A 23,168-nucleotide genomic window follows, 5' to 3' on the forward strand; every position below is an offset into this window, starting at 1 on the left:
CGGCCAAGAATTTCTTTATAAATTACCCAGCCTCAGGTACTCCCCTATGGCAATACAGACTAAGACAGGACTTAAATAGACATTTCTCCAAAGAAGGTATACACATGGTCAAAAAGTACACGAAAAGATTCCCAATGTCATTAGGAAAATGCAAATTAAAAACACAATGAGATATCATTTCATACCCACCAGGATGGTTGCTTAAAAAAAAAAAAGACAGAAATTAACAAATGTTAGCAAGAATGTGGAGATACTGGAATCTTCATACACTGCTGCTGGAAATGTAAAATGGTGCTGCCACTTTGGAAAACAGTTCAGTAGTTCCTCAACAACTCAGTCATAGTTACAAGACTCAGCAATTCCACTCCTAAGCATATATGGCAAAAGAATTGAAAATAGGTGTTCAAACAAAAACCTATACGTGAATGTTCACAGCAGCGTATTCACAATCACCAAAAGGTGGAACCTCAAATGTCCATCAGTGGATGAATGGATAAACAACATGTGGTATATCCATATGATAGAATATTATTCAGCCATAAAAATGAATGCTATATTGATTCAGGCTAAAACATGGATAAACCTTGAAAACATAATGCTAAGGGAAAGAAACCAGACACAAAAGGCCACATAGTGTGTGAATCCACTGATACAAAATATCCAGAATAGGCAAGTCCAGAGAGACAGAAAGCAGATTTATAGTTGCCAGGGATGGGTGGAGGGAGTAATGGGGAGTGACTACTAAATGGGTTTGAGGTTTCCCTTTGGAGTCATAAAGTTACAGAATAGACAGTGGTGATGACTGCACATTAAGAATGTACTTATTAGTCCTACTGAATTGCAAACTTTAAAATGGTAAATTTTATGTTATGCATATTTTCCCATAACAATCACACTATATATATAATTCTGCAAGTTACTTTTTTTTTGTTTTTGCTCAGACAGGTTCTCACTCTGCCACCTAGGCTGGAGCTCCAATGGCTTACTGCAGCCTTAAACTCCTGGGCTCAGGTGATCCTCCTGCCTCCGTCTCCTGAGTAGCTGGGAGTGGAGGCATACACCACCATACCTGGCTAATTTTTTATTTTTTGTAGAGACAGTGTCTCCCTATGTTGTCCAGGCTGGTCTTGCATCACTGGCCTCAAGTGATACTCCCATCTCAGCCTCCCAAAGTGCTAGGAATACAGGCGTGAGCCACCACACCTGGCCCTGCAGGTTACTTTTTAAAATATATGCCTCTAAGAATTTCCTAGGTCAATAAATACAGAAGCAAGCCATTCCTTTGTAAATATTTTACAGTATTCCACAGTATGGACATATTATAGTTGACTGATCCACAAAGCTTGATTAACACTTGAGCGGTTTCCAATTCGTTGTTGTTAAAAACAATGTTCCAGTGAAAATACCAGTATATATCTGGGTGTGTACATGTGCATGTAATTTCTGTGGGGACATATTCTAGTCAATGGATTTGCTAGGTTGAAGAATCCATATGTTTAACTTGATACCTGTTGAATTCCAAGGCACAAGTATAAGATACTGTCTGGATCATATTTTTCACCATTTGGTCTCCGCACCTCTTGGATAAACTGGCATAAGCCCAAACTCAACTCAGCAAAAGTGCAGGACAGAATGTCTTCCTTCAGCTTGATAGAGCGGACTGTGGAAAGGTAGAAAACATCTGAAACATTAACTTTTAACAAACATAGTAGCATTGATTAACTGAATAAACACTGAACACTACTGTGCTCCAGGCACTGCGGTGCAGACTAGTGGGTATATGGATTAAAGACAGATTCTGATCTCAAGTCTACTTCAGTTAGGGAAATAAAGACCAGTGCATATGGTGCAATACGTGCTATGATAGAGGCTTTCTTTAAATGGCATTCTGTGAAAGCAAATGAGGGCTATCCAACAGGGAAGAGTCAGGTTAGATTCTGGGAAACGTGATACTGGAGCTAGACCTTAAAAGGTGAGGAAGAGTTAAACAGGTAGATAGGTAAAGAATTCCAATCTGAGGATACACAAAAAGGCTTCCCAAAGTAGAGTCCACAAAATACTAGTCTTATGTGAGAGCTGGAGAACACTGGGTTTCTAAGATTTGATATTCAGAAAACACAAGATACTATATTTGTCTCTGAAGAATTCACAGTGCTTAATGGTACATTAAAGGCTCTGAGCATATTTGCAAAAAAGAAAGCTATTCAACTTTCTTTTTCTTTTCTTTCTTTCTTTTTTTTTTTTTTTTTGAGATGGAATTTCGCTTTTATTGCCCAGGCTGGAGTGCAATGGCACAATCTCGGCTCACTGCAGCCTCCACCGGGTTCAAGCGATTCTCCTATCTCAGCCTCCTGAGTAGCTGGGAGTCAGCCGTGCACCACCATGCCCAGCTAATTTTGTATTTTTAGTAGAGACAGGGTTTCTCCATGTTGGTCAGGCTGGTCTCGAACTCCCAACCTCTGGTGATCCGCCCGCCTCGGCCTCCCAAAGTGCTGGGATTACAAGTATAAGCCACTACACCCGACCAGCTGTTTAACTTTCTTTAGCTGATATTTATTTGAATACAGAACACCTCAAATAATGAATAACACCCTCTTGCCTTGGAAATGCTAGAATACAGTATTCCCTTTGCTAGGTCACAGGTTGCAAAGGTTCAGGGGACTTGGGTGTATAGGACAAGGCAATAAGGGCAGGTGGGGGCAGATCATGATCAGCCTCATTTCTCATATTAAGATTTTGCAGACAATGAGCTGAATTAATTTTGAGCAGGGGAGTTATCCAATTTGATTTGTAGAGGTCCTACTACAACATGTTGATCCACATTGTGGGGCCAAGATTAAAACACCCTTTCTAGTCATTGCTCTTCTGCACTGAGATAAGATTACATACACATGGGCTCCTGTGAGTTGGTTTTAGTTAAAGCAAGCCGTATCTCATGAGAGCACAGACCATGTTTGACTTTTTCACCCTAGTACCTAGCTTCATACCTGGTATATAAGAGATATTCAGTAAGTATTTTCTCAATGAAAGAGTGGTAGAAATGGGTTGCCATCCCTGTAACAGCTGCATTTAGGCTTAGTAGTCTAAAGCAGTATTACCTCTCCATTTGCACTATTACCCTTCCCCGGCTTTTTTTTGTTTTATTTTTATTTTTTTAGAGACGGGGTCTCGCTCTGATGCTCAGGCTGGAGTGCAGTGGTGCAATCATAGCTCACTGCAGCCTCAGAACTCTTGGGCTTAGGAGATCCTCCTGATTCAGCCTTCTACAGTGCTGGGATTACAAGTATGAGCCACTGCACCCAGCAGGTTGCTCTTTTAACTTAAAACATGCTACTAGGCAGTTAATGGCCTAGTAAATCTCCACAACAGGAGTGTATTTACATAGCTTTGAAGCAGACAGATTACACTTGATCTATAGGAACTCAATGAGTTAGTCACTGCCCACAGCATCAACTAAGTGCTCCAATAAGGACAGTTACATGTGCCCCAAAACCAACAGGGTAGACTGGAGTGAAGCCAAGAGTGCATACAATCACCTAGGTTTAAGACAGAAAGAAGATATAGTTGGAAAGTGGAATAAAATCAAGTTACATGGATATACTCATCCATTCTGCCCCATCTCATTCCATAAAGATTGTGTAAGTATTTTACATAAAACACAAATTAAAAGCAAAAGATAAAGTGAAACAAAAATTTAGAATAGGGTGTCAAAAGTAGTGAAAAATGAAAACTCATGTGGGCCTTAAAATTATACACTGTTGCTTTATTTGAAATGTTCATGTAATACCAAATTTCCTGGCAGCTGAAGTGAAACCCACAAACATTGTCAGTTACATAGATCTCACTGTAAGGAAAAATTCCTACATTAGAAGCAAGGCTTTTCCAGGTATTTTTCTTTAAAAAAAAAAAAAAAATACTGGGCTCCACATGGATTACTATACAGACGCAGGGCTCAAGAAGACGTATTTTGAGGCACTTGCACAGTGTCAAAAATAAAACAAAATTCTGTATATTTGCATAATAAACTCAAGAGCAGAAGACATAACCTTACCCTTATAACAACCTCCTTAAAACGGGATAAGATTAATTTCTCTTTCTAACCTTAATGCTCTAAATTTTAAATAATTTTAAATATTCAATTTACAATTTTAAATCCGCAATAATAATATAAATAATTCATACCAACTGGAGAGAAACAAATTTTACCTCTACAGCCTGGCTCTGAGGATTCTTGAGAGAGTGCATGGTCTTGAGTACTTCCTAAGGGGTCAGAACGTGGGCTAGATGAGGCCTGTTCAACCCCTGACAAGGAGAGAAACATAAAAGAAAAGTTTAAATAAAATAAAAGTGCGGAAAAAATTAAGTAAAGCCCAAACCAAAGTTTTATGGGGTTTTTGACCTAAAATGTATCCCTTTTCAGTAGATTATCTGTATATTTCCCCCTACCTAAATCAAGATACAATTCATGCTGTGCACTTACCTCCACATTTTAGATCCCCCTGCTCTTCCTTGGCATTTTTCCACTGAACCCAGTTCTTCCAAGCATTTACCCCATACATGTATTTCAGTGTCATCCCGGACACTGAGCAGCCTTGAAAGGCTCCTTGAATAAGACTCCTGGGCTCCACAGCCACTATAGACTTCTTCCGTCCCTGTAAGAATTCCAAAATTTAACAGAACATAAAATTTAGTTTTGGATTTTTAAGAGTCAGGGTTCTCAAAGCTGGAAAGGGTATACATTTGTAGAATAAAGAATTTAGTTTTATATCCTAAAGATTCAGAGTTCTTAGAGCGAGAAAGGGCTTTAGAGATTATTTAATCCAATCCATATGAGGAAGGAAGAAAGAAAAAGTTTAAATGCAGAAGAGCACACTGTAATAATCACTAACATTTGGGTATTTACTATGTTCCAGATATAGACTCACCTGATGAGGTATGAATAACTATTATTACCACTCAGGTCTATTTAATGAAACATGTAAACAGATCATATTCTGTGCTATAAAACAAGCCTCAACAAATTATCTAACTACAATGAAATTAAAATAGAAACCAATGATGCATAGATGTCCAAAAAAATCCTCCAAAATCATAAATTAAACAGCTCTATGGGTCAAAGAAGAAAGGACACATGCAATCACAAAACATTTTGAACTTAAAGGAAAATGAAAATAAAATTTACCAAAATTTCTGTGATGGAACTAAAGCAGTACTTAAAGGGACATTTGTAGTATTAAAATGTTTCAATAAGAAAATTTTTAAAAAGTCTATAATCTATAACCTAAGCTTCTATATTAAGAAACTAGAAAAGGAAGGCCAAGTGCAATGGCCCATACCTGTAATGCCAGCACTCTGGGAGGCCTAAGTGGGCAGACTGAGCCCAGGAGTTCGAGATAAGCCTGGGCAACATGGCAAGACCCCGTCTCTACAAAAAATTAAAAAATTAGCCAGGCATGGTGGCATACATCTGTAGTCCCAGCTACTTGGGAGACTGAGGTTTAAGGATCACCTGAGCCCAGGAGGTTGAGGTTGCAGTGAGCCATGATTACGCCACTGCACTCCAGCCTGGGTGACTGAGTGGAGACCCTGTCTAAAAACAAACAAGCAAAAAACCAGAAAAGGAAATCCAAATTAAAACCCAGGCTGGGTGCAGTGGCTCACGCCTGTAATCCCAACACTTTGGGAGGCTGAGGCAGGTGGATCACTTGTGACTCTCATGCCAATAAATTAAACAACTTAGATGAAATGGACAAACTTCTTGAAAGATTAATTAAGCTTACTCTAGAAGAAACAGATAACCTAAACAGCCATAGAAACAGCATTTATAGCTTAAAACCCTCCCACAAAAACTCTATTCCCAGATGGATTAAATTCCATCATAGTTAAATTCTATCATAGTTAAAGAAATTATACAAATTCTATCATAGTTAAAGAAATTATACAAATAGAAGAAAAAGAAATATTAACTAATTTTATAATGTCACCATTACCCTGATACCAAAACCAGTCACAAAGTACAGATAAATATGTCTTGAACAGGGACACTCAAAACCTTCATAGGACCGGCCATGGCAGCTCACGCCTGTAATCCCAGCACTTTGGGAGGGCGAGGTGGGTGGATCACTTGAGGCCAGGAGTTCAAGACCAGCCTGGCCAACATGGTGACACCCCATCTCTACTAAAAATACAAAAATTAGCCAAGCATGGTGGTGGGCACCTGTAATCCCAGCTACTTGGGAGGCTGAGGCAGGAGAACTGCTTGAACCTGGGAGGTGGAGGTTACAGTGAGCCGAGATCGCGCCATTGCACTCGAGCCTGGGCAACAGAGTGAGACTGTCTCAAAACAGAACAACAACAAAAAACCTTCGCAGAATATTAGCAAAACAAATCCAGCAACACAAAAAAATAATAAATACAGAAAAAAGTAGGGTTTATCCCAGGAATGGAAGGTTAATCATTTGAAAAAATTAATGTATTTCACCATTTTAACAGACTTAAAAAAAGGAAAACCAGATAATCACCTCAAAAGATGCAAGAAATCCACCTGAGGAAGTTCAATACCCAATCATGATTTAAAAAACTTTCAGCAAATTAAAAGGAGAAGGGGAACTTCTTCAACCTGATAGAAACCACCTATGAGAAACCTACAGGTAACATCATACTTACTGTTGCAAGACTTTTTTCACCGTAAGGTTAGGAATAAGGCAAAAAGGTCTGCTCTCACTACTAATATTCAACATTGTACTGAAGATACTAGCTAGTTCAATAAAACAAGAAAAAGAAGGAAAGAAAATGCATTCAGATTACAAAGGAAAAAGTAAAACTGTCTTTATTCACAGATAATATGATTGTCTAGGTAGAAAATCCTAAGGATTTTAGTTGAGCAAAGTCACAGGACACAAAGTAAATACATGAAAATTACCTATATATTTTTTATTTCTAAGATAAATATCATAGAAGAAAAAATTATCTATATTTCTATATACTAGTAAGGAACACAAAAAATGAAATTGTTTTTCTTTTTTTTTGAGACAGGGTCTCGCTCTGTCGCCCAGACTAGAGTGCAGTGGCATGATCAGGGCTTACTGCAGCCTCGACGCCCCCTAGGCTCAAGCAATTCTCCCAGCTCAGCCCTCCAAGTAGCTGGGACCACCAGCATGCGTCACCATGACCAGCTAATTTTTAAAATTTTTAGTAGAGATGGGGTCTCACTACATTGCCCAGGCTGGTCTCAAACTCCTGGGCTCAAGCAATCCTTCTGCCTTAGCCTCCCAAAGTACTAGGATTATAGGTGTGAGTCATTGTGCTCAGTGAAAAATGAAATTTAAAAATAATACAATTTACAACAGCATCAAAATATCTTAAATACTTATGAATTAAACTTAACAGAATATAATGAGGCTTGTAATGCAGACTATTCCATGTTTCCAAATTAGAAGACTCAACATTCCTAAAATGTCAATTCTCTCTCTCTGGATTCAGGACAGCCCCAACTGAAATTCTAGCAGCCTTATTATTATTTTTTTTTTTTAAAGAAATTGACAAGTTGATTCCAAAATGTATACAGACGTGCAAATGACAAGTTTAAGAAGAACAAAGCTGGAAGATTTACACTCTTAATTTCCAGGCTCACTGTAAAATCACAGTAATCAGGACAGTTGGTACTGGTATAAAAATAGACATATAAGTCAATAGAACAGAATAGAGAGTTTCAGAAACAGACCGATAGATACATATATGACTGACTTTTAACAGAGTTGCCAGTGTAATTCAATGGGGAATGAATAGTCTTTTTCAAGGGCAGTGCTGGAACAACTGGATGTCCATATGCAAAAAATGAACCTTGACCCTTGCCTCAACTCATATATAAAAATTACCTCAAAATAGATCACAAACATAAAAGTTAAAACTATAAAACTTCTAGAAGAAAATGTAAGAGAATGTCTTAGTTACTATGAGTTAGGCAAAAATTTTTAGATGAGGTATTAAAAAGCACAATCCATAAAATAATAAATTGATAAAAGGGACTTCCTCAAAATCAAAATCTGCTATTCATCATTAAGAAAATAAAAAGGAAGTAACAAAATAGGACCAAACGTTGATTTGATAAAGAAATTATGTCCACAGTAAAGAATACTTACAACTCAGCAAGATGACAACCAACCCAATAAAAAAATGAAAAAAATGTGCGAAAACTGTGAATAAACACTTTACCAAAGAAGACACATGAATGGCAAATACGTATATGAAAAGATGCTCAACATCATTAATCACTAGGGAAAAACAAATTAAAACCATAATGAGGTACCACTACACATTGACTAGAATGGCTAAAATTAAAAATCAACAATACCAAGTGTTAGCAAAGTCATGGAGCAGATGGAACTCTCATACATTGCTGGTGGGACTGCAAAATGGTACATCTCCTTTGGAAAACAGTCTGGCAGCTTTCTTACAAAGTTAAAAATACACATAAGCATGAAACCTAGCAATCTCATTCCTAGATCTTTTTCCTCAAGAGAAATGAAAACATATGTTCACACAAAGATTGATACTAAGATGTTCATAACATTTTGAGTAAGTTTTATTCAAAATAGCCTCAATCTGGAAACAACCCAAATTTTTATCACCTGTTAAACAGCTGAACAAATTGTAGTTTGTCCATGTAATGAAATACTACTCAGAAATAAAAAGGAATCAACTACTGGGACATGAAATAACATGGATGAATCTCAAAAACATTATGCCAAGTAAAAGAACTTAAACACAGAAGACTACATATTATAGGATTCCATTCATGTGAAATTTCAGAAAAGGCAAAGCAGTGGCATTCTGCATCAATCTGTACAGTAGATCAGTGGTTGTCAGCAGCCAGAGGGGCTGACTGCAAAAGGTCATAGTGGAACTTCTTGCTAAGTGGAATTGTTCATGATTGTGGTGGTAATTACATAACATATACATTAGTTGAAGGCCATCAAAATGTACACTCAGAACTTAAAAATGTTTTAATATAATTATACAATAGGGCTAATTTTAAAAATAAAGCTATTATTCTTTCAACTTTGTATAGGAAAGCCCTGTCAATGTGAAAAACAGCCATGTGAACTTCACTATTTTACTATACTATAAAAATAGGGAACTGGCCGGGCGCAGTGGCTCACGCCTGTAATCCCAGCACTTTGGGAGGCCGAGGCGGGTGGACCACGAGGTCAGGAGATCGAGACCATCCTGGCTAACATGGTGAAACCCTGTCTCTACTAAAAAATACCAAAAAAAATTAGCCGAGCGTGGTGGCGGGCACCTGTAGTCCCAGCTACTTGGGAGGCTGAGGCAGGAGAATGGCGTGAACCCAGGAGGTGGAGCTTGCAGTGAGCCGAGATCACGCCACTGCACTCCAGCCTGGGCGACAGAGCGAAACTCCATCTCAAAAAATAAAAAATAAAAAATAGTGAACTACTCAGTATTTTTTATTTTTATTTATTATTACTTTTTTTTTTTTTTTGAGACAGTCTTGCTCTGTTACCCAGGCTGGAGTGTAGTGGCCTGATCTCAGCTCACTGCAAGCTCCACCTCCTGGGTTCAGGCCACTCTCCTGCCTCAGCCTCCCGAGTAGCTGGGACTACAGGCGCCCACCACCACACCTGGCTAATTTTGTTATATTTTTAGTAGAGACGGGGTTTCACCATGTTAGCCAGGATGGTCTCGATCTCCTGACCTTGTGATCCGCCTGCCTCGGCCTCCCAAAGTACTCAGTATTATAACATGTAAAAAGAGCTAAATTTAGAGGCTGTTCAAAAAGATAAAAGCATAAAAAATAACTATAAAAAGTTTTTTAAAGTAAACAAAGCAATATAAAAGAAAACCCTTAACTATAGAAACAAAAAAAGTTCCTACTGAAAGAAATGTAAATAAAATATATGGTTCTTGAATTCAAAAAACAAAAGTTGCAAAATAACATGTGGAACTACCTGACTCTGGCTGTTACAGAGTTTTGAAAGCAGCAGGAACTAAATAATGCTTGTAGAATGAAGGAAAGAAAAGTCTAGAAAAGTTAAGCTGCAGCTTACTCTTCGTCTGGGTTGGGGGAAGCCATCTCTGTGTCGTCGTCTTGTTCGGGAACGTGCCTGGATTCCCTGTCCTTTATTAAGTGGGTCAAAGGATTCTATAATAATCAGCAGAAAGGACAACATGAGGTAAATAACTCACAAATTTAAATAAAGACTTAGACTAGGAAAGAAATATCAGGTAATCATCACTATATTCATTAGTTTGTTTGTGATAAAATAAGGATTCCACTTATAGACTTAAACCAAGGATATAGTGCATAAATGAAAACTTCATTAACAATCAGGAAAACCTCTTATATAGCTACTACGGGAAAGGTTAAAAAAATTTTAACCAAATTAACCACTTATAAGAACAATATGGTACGAATTAACACCTACAAAGCCAGGGTCTATTTGTGCTCTAGATTATGACCTCTAACACATTACACTGTTATTATCAATAACAATTGGCACTGCTTAATAGTGTCAATTCAGAGTTGTACCGATCTTTTAAAATAAAAAGCTTTCAGTGGACAGGTTGCTGTACACAAACCTGATGGAAAATCTGCTTCCAGGTCCTGTTCAGTTTCCCCTTTTGAGAACTGCTTCAATTCTGAATCAGCCTCTTGCACAGCATTTGACTTTAAAGCATAGTGATTCAGCTCTTCCTCCCAGCTATGTGGAGTAGATACTGCCTCTGATTCAAGATCACCACTGTATGTACTTCCTTGGTCTGAAATATATAGATAACAATTAAGCCCTCAAAATAAAATAGCCTCATCTTGACATGCTCGGAAAACTTCCTGAACCCCTAAATACCAAAAAATGAGATACGGTTGATGGACAATTACCTAGGTACACTCAAGAATGAGGTAACTTGTTCATCAGTCTCAAAGAACTGGATTCATATTTTTGGTAGGCACTTGAAAGCATTATCTCAATTAATTTTTAAAACAAACATTTGAGTGGCTTTTATTATTCTCACTACAAATTAGTACACTTCATATACATCTGATACCCCTTACAAATAGTTAAAATTACAAATATGAAATCCAAGGGTACTAATATTTTATAGGTTTCTATCACTAACAGAGGGTAGTATTTCTAAAAATCAAAACATATTTTCAACTACAAACCTTTTTCAAATATCTTGGTGTCTAGAAAGAGTTCCTGTTCAGAAGTTTGGGACTCTAAAGAAAAAGAAAAGCACATAAATAATTTATGTTTAGACAACAAATTATATCTCAAATGAAATGACTGCACTATATACATCAATCATACTACAAAGTTCTAAGTAAATAGATTTCATATGCAGAAAGAATGATTCATTAACAAAATTAGACATTAGGGAAAAATGCAGTTACACAGATTACCACTGTTAATGGGGATTCTGGTTAGTATCATGTGCTTTAGAGTCAGATGTATCTGGATTCAAGTTCTGGTTCCGCCACTTCTGGACTGCATAACCAAGGCAAGTCTAACATCCTACTTTCCAGATCAGACATTTGAGATACATAGTACCCCCTCCCCACCCCATAAGGCTGTCATGAAGATTGAATCAGGCAAGGCACACAATGCACTGAGCATAATGCCTAGAGTATGGCAAGCACACAAAACGTTAACTATTGTTTTTATCATGATTCCACACTAGTAGTATGAGATCTATCTATCAGTTATTTTGAGCCAAATGGTTTTCCATCCTAAGGTTCTATTTACCCTCTACCAGCATGCTGGTTATTATATAACAGGAATTCTTATGTGGGGACCATGGCTTTGATTACAGAGATGGAATTGGAAAATGATCATGAAATCTTGATTTCTAAGTTATTTTTCTGGAATCATAACTAAAAACTATTGAATACCAATACTTGGTTTTCCTTCATACAAACAATAAGAGCTTTCAGAAGCACTAAAAAGTGTAATCAACCCCACAGGCTTGGTATTCACAGACAATAAAGGTTTTAGAAACACCCTGTCTTATACTTAAAATTACTTGAGTCACCTGAAAATGTGTAAAATGTGTTTTTTCTTTCTTTACTTTTAAAGATTATACCAACCTCCCTGAGATAGAGTCTTCTCCTTCTCTTCATCTTCTGCAATCATTTCTGCCATCTCAAGGAGATCAGCTTCAAATGGATGTGTGGGAAGCTTTTCTTTAATGTCTTCAATACTCTCTGTGACTTTATCTTCACTATCCATTGAAGATGGAATAAGCATAGGGACAGGCATCTGAAAGACCAAGGATAGACTGAAGGCTTTCTTCGGCAACAGGTTTGTAGCCAAAAGTATGATTTGTGAGATGATTTAGGTATTAAAATAGTAAACAAATTTAAGGTATATTCATTGCTGATGATTAAAATAGTCTTGCTAGTTTGTTTTTATAAGACTAGAGCCATTTAAATAAAATTTCAATAAGTGCTTTGGACACTCAACCAATTATGTCTCTGAATCCTCTAAAAGAATAATTCTATAATACACTTGCATTTTGTTTTTGTTGTTTTTGCTTGTATTTCTCACAATTTTCTCATAACTGTTTCCTTTAAGGACTCAGTACCTGGGAAAAATAAATTTGTAATTAAAAAATACATTTTTCTTTAATCAGAAATGAGAATTATATAAATCACAGTACTCTTTTCACCCTTGCTAGAATCCAGGATTTCAACATACACCATTTCTGATCTTTTTCTATTTGAGTGGTCTTATTGTGCATGTAACTTTTTTAAAAAGCTACATCATAACCTTTTCTGAGAAGGAAGGGTACAAATAAAAGCAGTCATTTATATAATCCATGTTAAGTAATAATGGGAATATGATAACAGCCAATCAGAAGCAGGTATATTTTACCAACAAATGAAAACTTTCTTCACAGAACTATACAATTTTAATTGAGGAAAATGCATGCTATATTAGCTTTAATCTCTAAATGATTACTCACTGGAACTGGAATTCCAAATGGGACTGGAGCATATTGAGTATAAAGATGAAGAGGTACGGGAACAAACACTGGTACGGGAACTGGCACCACAATAATCTGGGGCTGACTTGGAGTGTCTTCTAACAATAACAACAACAAAATCACAAAAAGCAAAGAGGGTTAGAAATGCTTTCATAAGATTTCAAAATAAAAAAGCTTATGGAGGTTTATAGTTCAAAATAAGAGTAACCTACGACACTACAGGACTTCTTACAAAAGAGAAATAACTAAAGTAGCCAAAAAAAAAAATCTTGAGTATAGCACTGACAAAAAGTGGGTAACAAATATCAGTGATGTGAGGAGAAAATGAATGCAGGATATAATTTAGATGGATAAATCGAAAGGATTGAAACAGGGAACCTAGAAGACAGGCATGGAAAACCGCTTGCTAAAGAGGAGGCTGAATAGGGAGGGGCCATTTCCATCATGCTATAATGCACATTTCAAAATCATTTGTAGCTACTGAAGATTTTCTTAACACAAAGTAGTGATGAAAATGACATCAAAAAAGATTAATTTGGCAACAATTTCAGCACTGAATAAAAAATATATCAACTGTTAAAATAGGAGGCAATTATAATATGTAGAGCTAAGATGATGGGAGACTACTCTAGGTTATGATACCTACAAAAAAGAATAAATATATATAGCAGATGTTCTAAGTATTAAAAGGATGAAACAGAACTTGGAAAAAAACTTGGAGAAAGTAGCAAGATGGATGATTTATTCCATTATTTAACCAGACGGTCCCCAACTTAACAATGGTTCAATACAGGATTTTTCAACTTTATGATGGTGCAAAAACAAGTATATACCATACTTCTGAATAGCACTCAATGAATTACATGGTATTCAAAACTTTATTATAAAATAAACTTTGTGTTAGATGACTTTGCCCAACTGTAGGCTAATGTAAATGTTCTGGGCATGTTTAAAATAGCCTAGGCCCAGTTATGATGATGTTCTGGAGGTTGGGCATATTAAATGCATTTCTGACTCATGATTTTTTTAACATATGATGGATACAACATTATAAGTCAAGGAGCATACAGAGTCCTTTCTATGTGTCAGAGAATATGCTAGATAAGTGTAAAATCATTAATCTAGGAGAAAGGTAATACTAGGGACAGAAAGAGAAGAGCTAACAATTTGACTAGAGTTAGAAGTGGGAAAATAATATGGCATAAATTTTTTTTTTTTAACAGATGGGGGTCCCACCCACCATGTTGCCCAGGCTGGTCTTGAACTCCTGGGCTCAAGTGATCCTCCCGCCTCAGCTGTCCAAAGTGCTGGGAGTATAGGCATGAGGCACCACACTTGGCCAATAAACTTTACATAATACAGCGGACATTAAAAAATTGTTACTTGATTTAGAAACATCTGATAACCAAACTACATAATACTAAATAAACTGCTATTGATTAAAAAAAAAAAAAAAAAAGAACTAAATCATTTAGAGCCTTGCTATTTTGGTGTGGTCCCTGGACCAGAAGCACTGACTTTACCTGGGAGTTTATAAGAAACGCAAAATCTCAGGCCTCACTGAATAAGAATCTACTTAGTAAAATTCCTGGATAATTCATGTGCATATTAATCTTTGAGAAGCAATGGATGACAGGATAGCCTTGCAGCTCTAGAAATCAAGAATTTCCTTCTAGTTTAAAAATTCTGGGACTTTTAAAATTTTTTTAGTAGAGATGGTCTCGCTATGTTGCCCGTGCTGGTCTTGAACTCTTGGGCTCAAGTGATCCTCCCGCCTCAGCCTCCCAAACTGCTGGGATTACAGGTGTGAGCCACCGCAATCGGCCAAAATTCTAGGACTTTTGGATGGCAGCATGAGGAGCTACAAAGATCTATTCCTTAGTGAAACAAGCAAAGAAAGTGAAAACTATTTAAAAACAGCCATTTAAATTCTTGGGAAATTGTCCTAAAGGCATATACCAAATGAAGAAACATTTATTCAAGACAATCTGTTCAAATTTGGTAAGAACAGTGAAAGTCTGTGACATTTCAGCCATCACAGGCTTTATCCCCCCAGCTCAATTCAGCTCAGCTTGACAGAAACTCCACTATGGGTAGCTGTGGCCAATAAAAATGGGCTTCCCTCCACTCAGCTCCCAATCAAGTGTTACCGTATCTCATCAAGAAAGGGAGGCCACAAGCATTTCTCATCCGCTCCAACTGAAAGCTGAAGAGGCTAAATTCCTGGTGAGTACGGGCAAGAGGTCAGGGGCTTCCCTTCACCCAGTTTCCATCCACTGGATGGAGGCTCTACCCTAGGAAAAGCAGGCCAAGAACACTGGGATCCTGATCACCCTCACCCCAGCTCACTTGTAGGGCAGAAGTTCCATGCCAGGAGAGGCAAGCCAAGAAGGCCAGAGACTACCACCCTGCCCAGCATCCATACAGGTGGCTCAGAGATTCTGCCTAGGGGGAGAGGCAGTTCACACAAAAAAAAAAAAAAAAAAAGAAAGCTCTGAAGCTCTCCTCAAAGGAACTGACTTCATTTGAAACAGTGTGGAGTAGCCAAGAGACTGTGGAGTAGTTCAAACCTAAGGTCACACTGGAAAACAATAGCACCTCCTAGAAGCCTGTCCATGTAATTCCAAACTTTATGCTTATTCTATAATATTACATTGTCATTAATAAGAGAATTAAATGACTTGCTCACAGTATGGTATCACTGATTAACTTCCTTCTCTTTGACCCAACTTGTTAAGCCTCAGATGCGGAAAATACCTAACTCACGGGGATGCTGTGAGAACTAAATTGGGCAATGTATACAAACAACCAAACACATCACCTAGGAAATAGCAGGTACTCAATGTAAGTAGATCCTACATTTCTTTCCCTTAAAAAATTAAGAAAGAAAGAAAGACCAAGGAACATACCTGTCTGGCATTCTTTGTTTTGGGTATGTGGTTTGCAAGAGGTGGCTTTAGTCTGTGTGATGGGTTTGCATAATAAAGCTTTGTTCTTCAAAAGCCTTGGAGGTTGGGAAGGTGGCAGTTTCAGGGCATCTGTTTGAGTACTTGCCTAGTAAAAAAACAAATTAGAAACCAAAAACATTTTTTAAAATCTCATCGTAATTATAAGAAATATTATAATATTAAAAGAAATGTCATATTGGAATTACATGGAGGACATAGCAAGTAAATATTCAACCAAATGTATAAGAAATACAATACTCCTAAAATATTAATAGTAATCAAGGAATGTTTTAATAACTATATATTACTCTGCATGTCTCTAATCACAATTTCTATTTACCAAGAAAAATGCTATTTCTATTGTAACACACTGCTGATCAATAACAATGCTGGCTAAGTTTAAAACGAGAATTCTTACTTCCTGATTAAGACACAGAGGACTTGAAAGATTCAAGATAACTAGGAATAACAGAATCACTTATGATCATTTAAGTAACTTGAATAAAGACAACGTGAAAGTTATCCCAGAAACCTGGAGAAACACCTTAGAAATGCCACTGTTCCAGTCAGAAGTTTTTCTCATTATTTATTTTCTTCTTTTAAGAGACAAAGCAGAAAATATTAATGGGTTAAAAAAAGAATTTTTTTTTTTACAGTATAATCTGTAATGGGTCAGAGGGAGGATAAGCTACATTTTATAAATATTTTATTTACAATCTGAGTACATCACAAAACATCCAAAAGTCTTTCAGGCCTAAATCCTGTACAATTTACTTCAATTTTGTGTAATTAAAGAAAAACTTTCAGTAACTACATAGCCAGCATTCAAAGATATTAAAGTACATAAAAGACCTATTTAAATAGCCAGAAAATCCTATTCCTGAACAAAGATTAAATGAGCTAATGAAATCTATTTCATATAATAAATAAAGGAGGGCAAATTAGCTCACACATATTTATACTGTACGAAAATGAAAAATAAATACAGTGACAATACCAATAAAAGTAATAAAACTTACATCACCGATGATTTTCGCTGTTACTGTTGGAACTGCACCTTGATATAAATTAAAACATAAATTTAGGATCTTTACAATTATTTTAACATTAGCATTAAAAGCTGATTATCAGTACATAAACACAAACCCTCATACTAAGAACATGTGTTTTTTTAATTCAACGGAAGAAACTAGCAATTCTAAAGTATGAGATATGAAACTTGTGCAGCGAGCCACTATTCCTAATATGAATGTGTCAAATGTATGAAAATAATCCCTGATGAAAGGAAGTTAGAGGACCACTGCATTCAACCTAAATAGGCTAGATAAATGCTTTCCAATCAAGCCATACCTTGTAAGACACTGTTAGAATTCACTGTAGGCTGAGCAGCAGGGGCACTTGCCAATGATACTACATTGGCTATAACTGGAGTCGAATCTTTTCTCAGAGATGGGGGTCCTGCTGAAGCAGCTTGAACCATGGAAATATTTGCTGATTAAAATAAACAAAAATAAGGAAACCTCACGTGATTTATATGTACTTACACAGAAACCATTTCAAGGAAGTTAAACAATGTTTTCAGGTTTGAGTAATTTCTGTTGGAGCAAAAAGTCACTTTAGGATTAACTGGGTTTTGGTTTTCTTTTTTTTTTTTTTTTTTTTTTTGAGACAGAGTCTCACTCTGCTGCCCAGGCTGGAGTGCAGTGGCACAATCTCAGCTCACAGCGACCTCCACCTCCCGGGTTCAACCGATTCCCCTGCCTCAGCCTCCCAAGTAGCTGGGACTACAGGTGCGCAGCACCACACCCTGCTAATTTTTTGTATTTTAGTAGAGACGGGGTTCCACCATGTTGGCCAGGATGGTCTCAAACTCCTGACCTCGTGATCCGCCTGCCTCAGCCTCCCAAAGTGCTGGGATTACAGGCATGAGCCACCATACCCTGGTTTTCTACTTTTTAATTAGTAAAACTTGAAAGTTTTCTATTAACTTTATCTTTACATAAAGAGGCAACAAATAGTCTAACTTAAAAACCAACTTGAAAACCAACAATGCAAATCCTCAAACACACAATACCAATGAAGATCACAGGTTAGATTTAATGGACAATTCAGCCTAATGTTTTTCTTAAATCTTGCCTTTATATAGAAATAATTTTTTTTTAAGTTTTGGAGTAGGCTCTTGTAGATTTTGCTTTTATTTGTAAGGAGACTATACTTAAATTCTTTTAGCTTTCAGGATGATACTAGTGTTGTTTGTTTTTAAATAATAAATTTTCTGAGATAAAGTGGCCTAACTCTGCACATAGTGTGTAGTCCTGATAAGATAAGTAAGTCCTGACAAGGTAAGTAAGCAACAAAGAGGAAGGGGCACCAGGTGGGGGAGAACAATGAGTAATTACTCTGAGAGATGACCTCCTACAGGTAGCCCCAGGAGCACGGCTACATTCTGCAAGCAGCCCCCTCCAGCAGGACCACGTAAAACTTCCCTCAAGCCGCTGCGTCTTTGCAGACTTCCCCTTCTCTGCTGTGCTGCTCACTGCAACCTTGCAACATATTTTCACACTTTCTCCAATAAATCTGCCTTTACCTATGACTGTCTTGGTAAATTCCTTTACAGCCCGTGACACTGGCCCCAACTAGTCACGCCCACAACATATAGTTTTATTTTATTTTAATTTTTTAGAGGCAGGGTCTCACTATATCATCCAGCTGGGATTGCTGTGCTGTGGTCACCGCTCACTCCACCCCTGAACTCCTGGCCTGAAGCCGTCCTCCCACCTCAGCATTCCAAAGGCGGTGGGATTACAGGCATGAACCATCACATCTGGCCTGCACATGGTATATTTAAAAGGCCATGTGATTTCGACTTTATGTCTTTTGTTATAAGTAGTCTCAAAGGATTTTTTAAGGAAGCCAATTATACTCAATTACATACCATTAACTGTTATCCTTTCCCATAAATTTAAGTTCTTACAGAGTTTGATTCAATATTCTCAAAGAAATCTATTTAATCAAAAACTCATTTTCACTCAGCTTTAATCTAAGGTGTCAGGCCTCTGAGCCCAAGCTAAGCCATCATATCCCCTCTGACCTGCAGGTACACATCCAGATGGCCGGTTCCTGCCTTAACTGATGACATTCCAACACAAAAGAGGTGAAAATGGCCTGTTCCTGCCTTAACTGATGACATTACCTTGTGAAATTCCTTTTCCTGGCTCATCCTGGCTCAAAAAGCTCCCCCACTGAGCACTTTGTGACCCCCACTCCTGCTCGCCAGAGAACAACCCCCCTTTTTCCTTTACCTACCCAAATCTTATAAAACAGCCCCAACCCATCTCCCTTCACTGACTCTTTTCAGACTCAGCCCGCCTGCACCCAGGTGAAATAAACAGCCTTGTTGCTCACACAAAGCTTGTTTGGTGGTCTCTTCACACGGACGACAGTGAAATAAGGTGTTCAACAAAAAAAAAACTAAATGTTAATGATACAGAATACAAGGAAACTGAGGTTTCATGAAATTAATGACAACTGTTTACACAGTTCCTGATCTGTAAAAGAACAGTAGTTCCTAGTATTGACCAAAGACTCCATTCAGTACCTAAGGTTAATTTTACCTGCATTATTTTGTGAAGGCGGGTCACATACACTTTGCTGATTACAGAACATCAAGATACAAAGCAGGTTACAGAAATGTTTCATTTCCCCTCGCCATTTCAAGGACTCACTGAGTTTACCCTGTCGCTTACAAGCATCACATTTGGCCATCTAAAAAGAAGAAGGTAGTCAAGGAGTAAGAAACAAATTATCTGCGGTCTGACAAAATAAAAATAAGACACACATAACAAGTGACGAAATTAACTTAGAATTTAGATCACAAAATTAAAGTTTGTCTTTATCAATGATTATACACACACACACACACACACACACACACACATATATATATATATATTTTTTTTTTGAGACAGAGCCTTGCTCTATCGCCCAGGCTGGAGTGCAGTGGCGCGATCTCAGCTCACTGCAAGCTCCACCTCCTGGGTTCATGCAATTCTCCTGCCTCAGCCTCCCGAGTAGCTGGGACTACAGGCGCCCGCCACCACACCCGGCTAATTTTTTTGTATTTTTAGTAGAGACGGGGTTTCACCATGTTAGCCAGGATGGTCTCGATCTCCTGACCTCATGATCCACCCGCCTCGGCCTCCCAAAGTGCTGGGATTACAGGCGTGAGCCACAGCGCCCAGCTGATTTTATACTAATTTTTTTTTAAAAACACATGTAACATACAGACTTCACTCTATAGCAATTAAAAAACAAAGTGAAATAAAAATAAGGCCTATCTTCCTCAGACTTCAAAAGACAAATTCACTTTATTTAAATAATAAGTGAATAAAATTATAAGTTTAAATATTTTAATGTCTTAAGACTGATATGTCTCCTACAGGAAATTAAAAACAAAAGAAAACTTCAATAACATTAAAGTCTTTCTAAATCTTGCTAGAAGGCATAAAACATTTAATACTTAAAAGTTTTAAATAATTAAATTGTCCCTTATGTGACATGAAATTTTAAAAGGGAATAATTTATGCCCTAGAATGAAAAACCCAGGAATGCGAATTCTATTTACCTGATAGAACAAAACTGTATATTTGGACATGCATTCTTCACAACAGAACTCTTCCACTTTCCCTCCTAAATTATTCTGTACCAATTTGGGAGATGTCTGTAAACAATAACTGCACATTTTACAGTGATTTCCCCAGCGTTTTGCCAAGTCATGTTTATAAAGCAATTTGCAACCTAAAAATCAGGAAAGATAAAATTAACATTAGGTAGAAGTATTAGTTTTCTGCAACTTTAAATGGCCTAGGACAGGCCCGGTGCAGTGGCTCACACCTGTAATCCCAACACTTTGGGAGGCTGGCAGGAGGAGTGCTTGAGCCCAGGAGTTTGAGACCAGCCTGGGCAACATGGCAAGACCCCATGTCATATAAAAACAAAAACAAAAAAAAAAAGAAAAATAAGTGGTCTAGGACAAAGTTTTCACACTTGGGTCCTGACCAGTTCATAGAGTATCTTGATTTTTTAGAGTATCTATACTAGTTTTTGTTTTGCTTTGTTTTTGTTTTTGTTTTAAATGATATAAGACAGGATAGGACAGAAGAGAAAATATTAAACTGCATCAATTTTATTTCATGAAACTTTTGGGGCTGGGCGTAGTGGCTCACACCTGTAATCCCAGCACTCTGGGAGGCCAAAGTGGGTGGATCACCTGAGGTCAGGAGTTGGAGACCAGCCTGGCCAACATGGTGAAGCCCTGTCTCTACTAAAAATACAAAAATTAGCCAGGTGTGGTGGCGGGTGTCTGTAGTCCCAGCTACTCGGGAGGTTGAGGCAGGAGAATCGCTTGAACCCAGGAGGCAGAGGTTGCAGTGAGCCAAGATCGCTCCATGGCATTCCAGCCTGGGTGACAGAGCAAGACTCTGTCTCAAAAAACAAAAACAAAAAAAACTTTTATTTAGGTATGTGAAAATATACTGGGTCACAGTGTAAATGTATTTCTTCTTTTGTGCTATCAAAAGGTTTGAAAGCCCTTGCTCTAGAAGGCTAATTAATACAGCTTTAGAGTAAAATAAAACATTATAAACATATAGAATAGTTATCTAAGGAAAACAATCCTCCACATATTAATTTGCATATTCAAGCCATTTATATTCGGAAATATAATGGCTGTTTAAGACAATAAAAGTATAAACTTAGAATGTTACCATAATTTAAGGCATCCCATTTAGAAATAAGTACACGAACTAGAAGCTCTTTGAGGTCCCGATCAACCTAATAATGGGGAACCTAAGGATGTTAAATGTTTTTCACATCATCTTCTTCTGCATTATACTTTGCAAATCTTTCACTTCATTTTAACAGCTACATAATATAAGAAAACTAGATCAAAAACGAATGAACTAAGTGTAAATGAATCGAAAAGGCATTTACGTTATACATAAACAATAAAACAGATTAACTTAGACAGTGAAAGCTTAAATCATCATCAACTGCTTTAAAACAACCAACATGCTCAGTAGGTAAGATAATCTTCTGTCTTTACCTTCACTACAGAATGACTTGTCAGCACCTGAGAACCGAACAGTCTCCTTTACAATTTTCTCAATTTTACAATATTCACACATTGCCATTACATTATTTATTTTCTTATATTCATCAGAACAATTCTTGCCACAGAACTGAAACATTTTGCCCTGCAAAGAAATAATCATTAAGTACTAATTAAACATTTGGTTTGTCTTATGGAACTCCTTATCTCCCTTACTTTCAAAACAAATGGTATGATTTTGAGAGATGCAAAGTTAAAAATAATTTTACAAATAGACCCACGTATACTCAAAATCTTATCATGAACATGCTATACTTTACCTTATAGTCAAGAAGTTCTGGTTTTGTGGCAAAAAGACGGTTACAGTGTTGACATTTGAGTTTCACAACACTTCGTGCAAACCCAACATGCTGGGACTGGGCAGCGAGACGCTGGAGACCAGCTGCAGCAGAGCTACTGATGGAGGTGGGAGAAACAGCAGATGTGCTACCTCCTCCGGCTGACACTGTGGAACCTGTGGGGATGCTTACAATGACTTGGCCCTGAGACAAGGGCACTACTGAAGAATTCATTCCAGTTGGTTTGTTGAATAAATTCTGGAAAAACAAAACAACAAAAAGTATCAATTTAATCTTTGTTAAAACAAAGAAGTATTGTGTGCCTACATATGCCAAGCACAGTTCTAGGCATGTAAGGTACATCTGTTAACAGGCAATGTTCCTGCCTCTGAGCAGCTTATAACAGAATGGGGGGAGTCTCACTTATGATGAAAAAATAAAATAACTTAACTAATAATCTTCCTCAAAAATAATATCCTCCCAATAGATAATATGGGTGATAAAAGTACCATTCAATTTTATAGAAGGCAGTTAAATTAAATTCCAAATACAGAATGAACTACAAATCCAAGTTTAAGAGGAATGATATAGAAACTTACACAACCCAGGCCCTAGCAAACACCTAATAAATGTGCATTACTATAGTAGGTGATAGGTTTGAATTTGTGTCCCTGCCCAAATCTCATGTCCAGTCGTAATCCCCAATGTTGGGGGAGGAGCCTGGCAGGAAGTGACTGGATCATGGGGGTGGATTTCTCCCCTGCTGTTCTG

General features: G+C 37.4%; 1 protein-coding gene across 10 annotated transcripts in view; it reads right to left on the bottom strand.

The window, feature by feature from the left end:
* The window catches only part of ZMYM4 (zinc finger MYM-type containing 4), a 154,711-nt gene that overhangs the window by 12,290 nt on the left and 119,253 nt on the right, over nucleotides 1-23,168 (bottom strand). For all 10 annotated transcript variants that reach the window (XM_034961047.3, XM_034961045.3, XM_034961068.3 and 7 more), the window contains 15 exons: nucleotides 22,380-22,655; nucleotides 22,054-22,204; nucleotides 20,575-20,747; nucleotides 19,565-19,715; nucleotides 17,301-17,441; nucleotides 16,970-17,007; nucleotides 15,912-16,056; nucleotides 12,982-13,100; nucleotides 12,104-12,275; nucleotides 11,183-11,236; nucleotides 10,600-10,779; nucleotides 10,068-10,162; nucleotides 4,481-4,652; nucleotides 4,207-4,302; nucleotides 1,509-1,660 (listed from right to left, as the gene is read on the bottom strand). In XM_034961047.3, the coding sequence (XP_034816938.1) occupies nucleotides 1,509-1,660; nucleotides 4,207-4,302; nucleotides 4,481-4,652; nucleotides 10,068-10,162; nucleotides 10,600-10,779; nucleotides 11,183-11,236; nucleotides 12,104-12,275; nucleotides 12,982-13,100; nucleotides 15,912-16,056; nucleotides 16,970-17,007; nucleotides 17,301-17,441; nucleotides 19,565-19,715; nucleotides 20,575-20,747; nucleotides 22,054-22,204; nucleotides 22,380-22,655 (2,115 nt within the window). The remainder of the gene's footprint in view (nucleotides 1-1,508; nucleotides 1,661-4,206; nucleotides 4,303-4,480; nucleotides 4,653-10,067; nucleotides 10,163-10,599; nucleotides 10,780-11,182; nucleotides 11,237-12,103; nucleotides 12,276-12,981; nucleotides 13,101-15,911; nucleotides 16,057-16,969; nucleotides 17,008-17,300; nucleotides 17,442-19,564; nucleotides 19,716-20,574; nucleotides 20,748-22,053; nucleotides 22,205-22,379; nucleotides 22,656-23,168) is intronic.

The sequence above is a fragment of the Pan paniscus genome, chromosome 1, assembly GCF_029289425.2.
Source record: "Pan paniscus chromosome 1, NHGRI_mPanPan1-v2.0_pri, whole genome shotgun sequence".
Taxonomy (NCBI): Eukaryota; Metazoa; Chordata; class Mammalia; order Primates; family Hominidae; genus Pan; species Pan paniscus.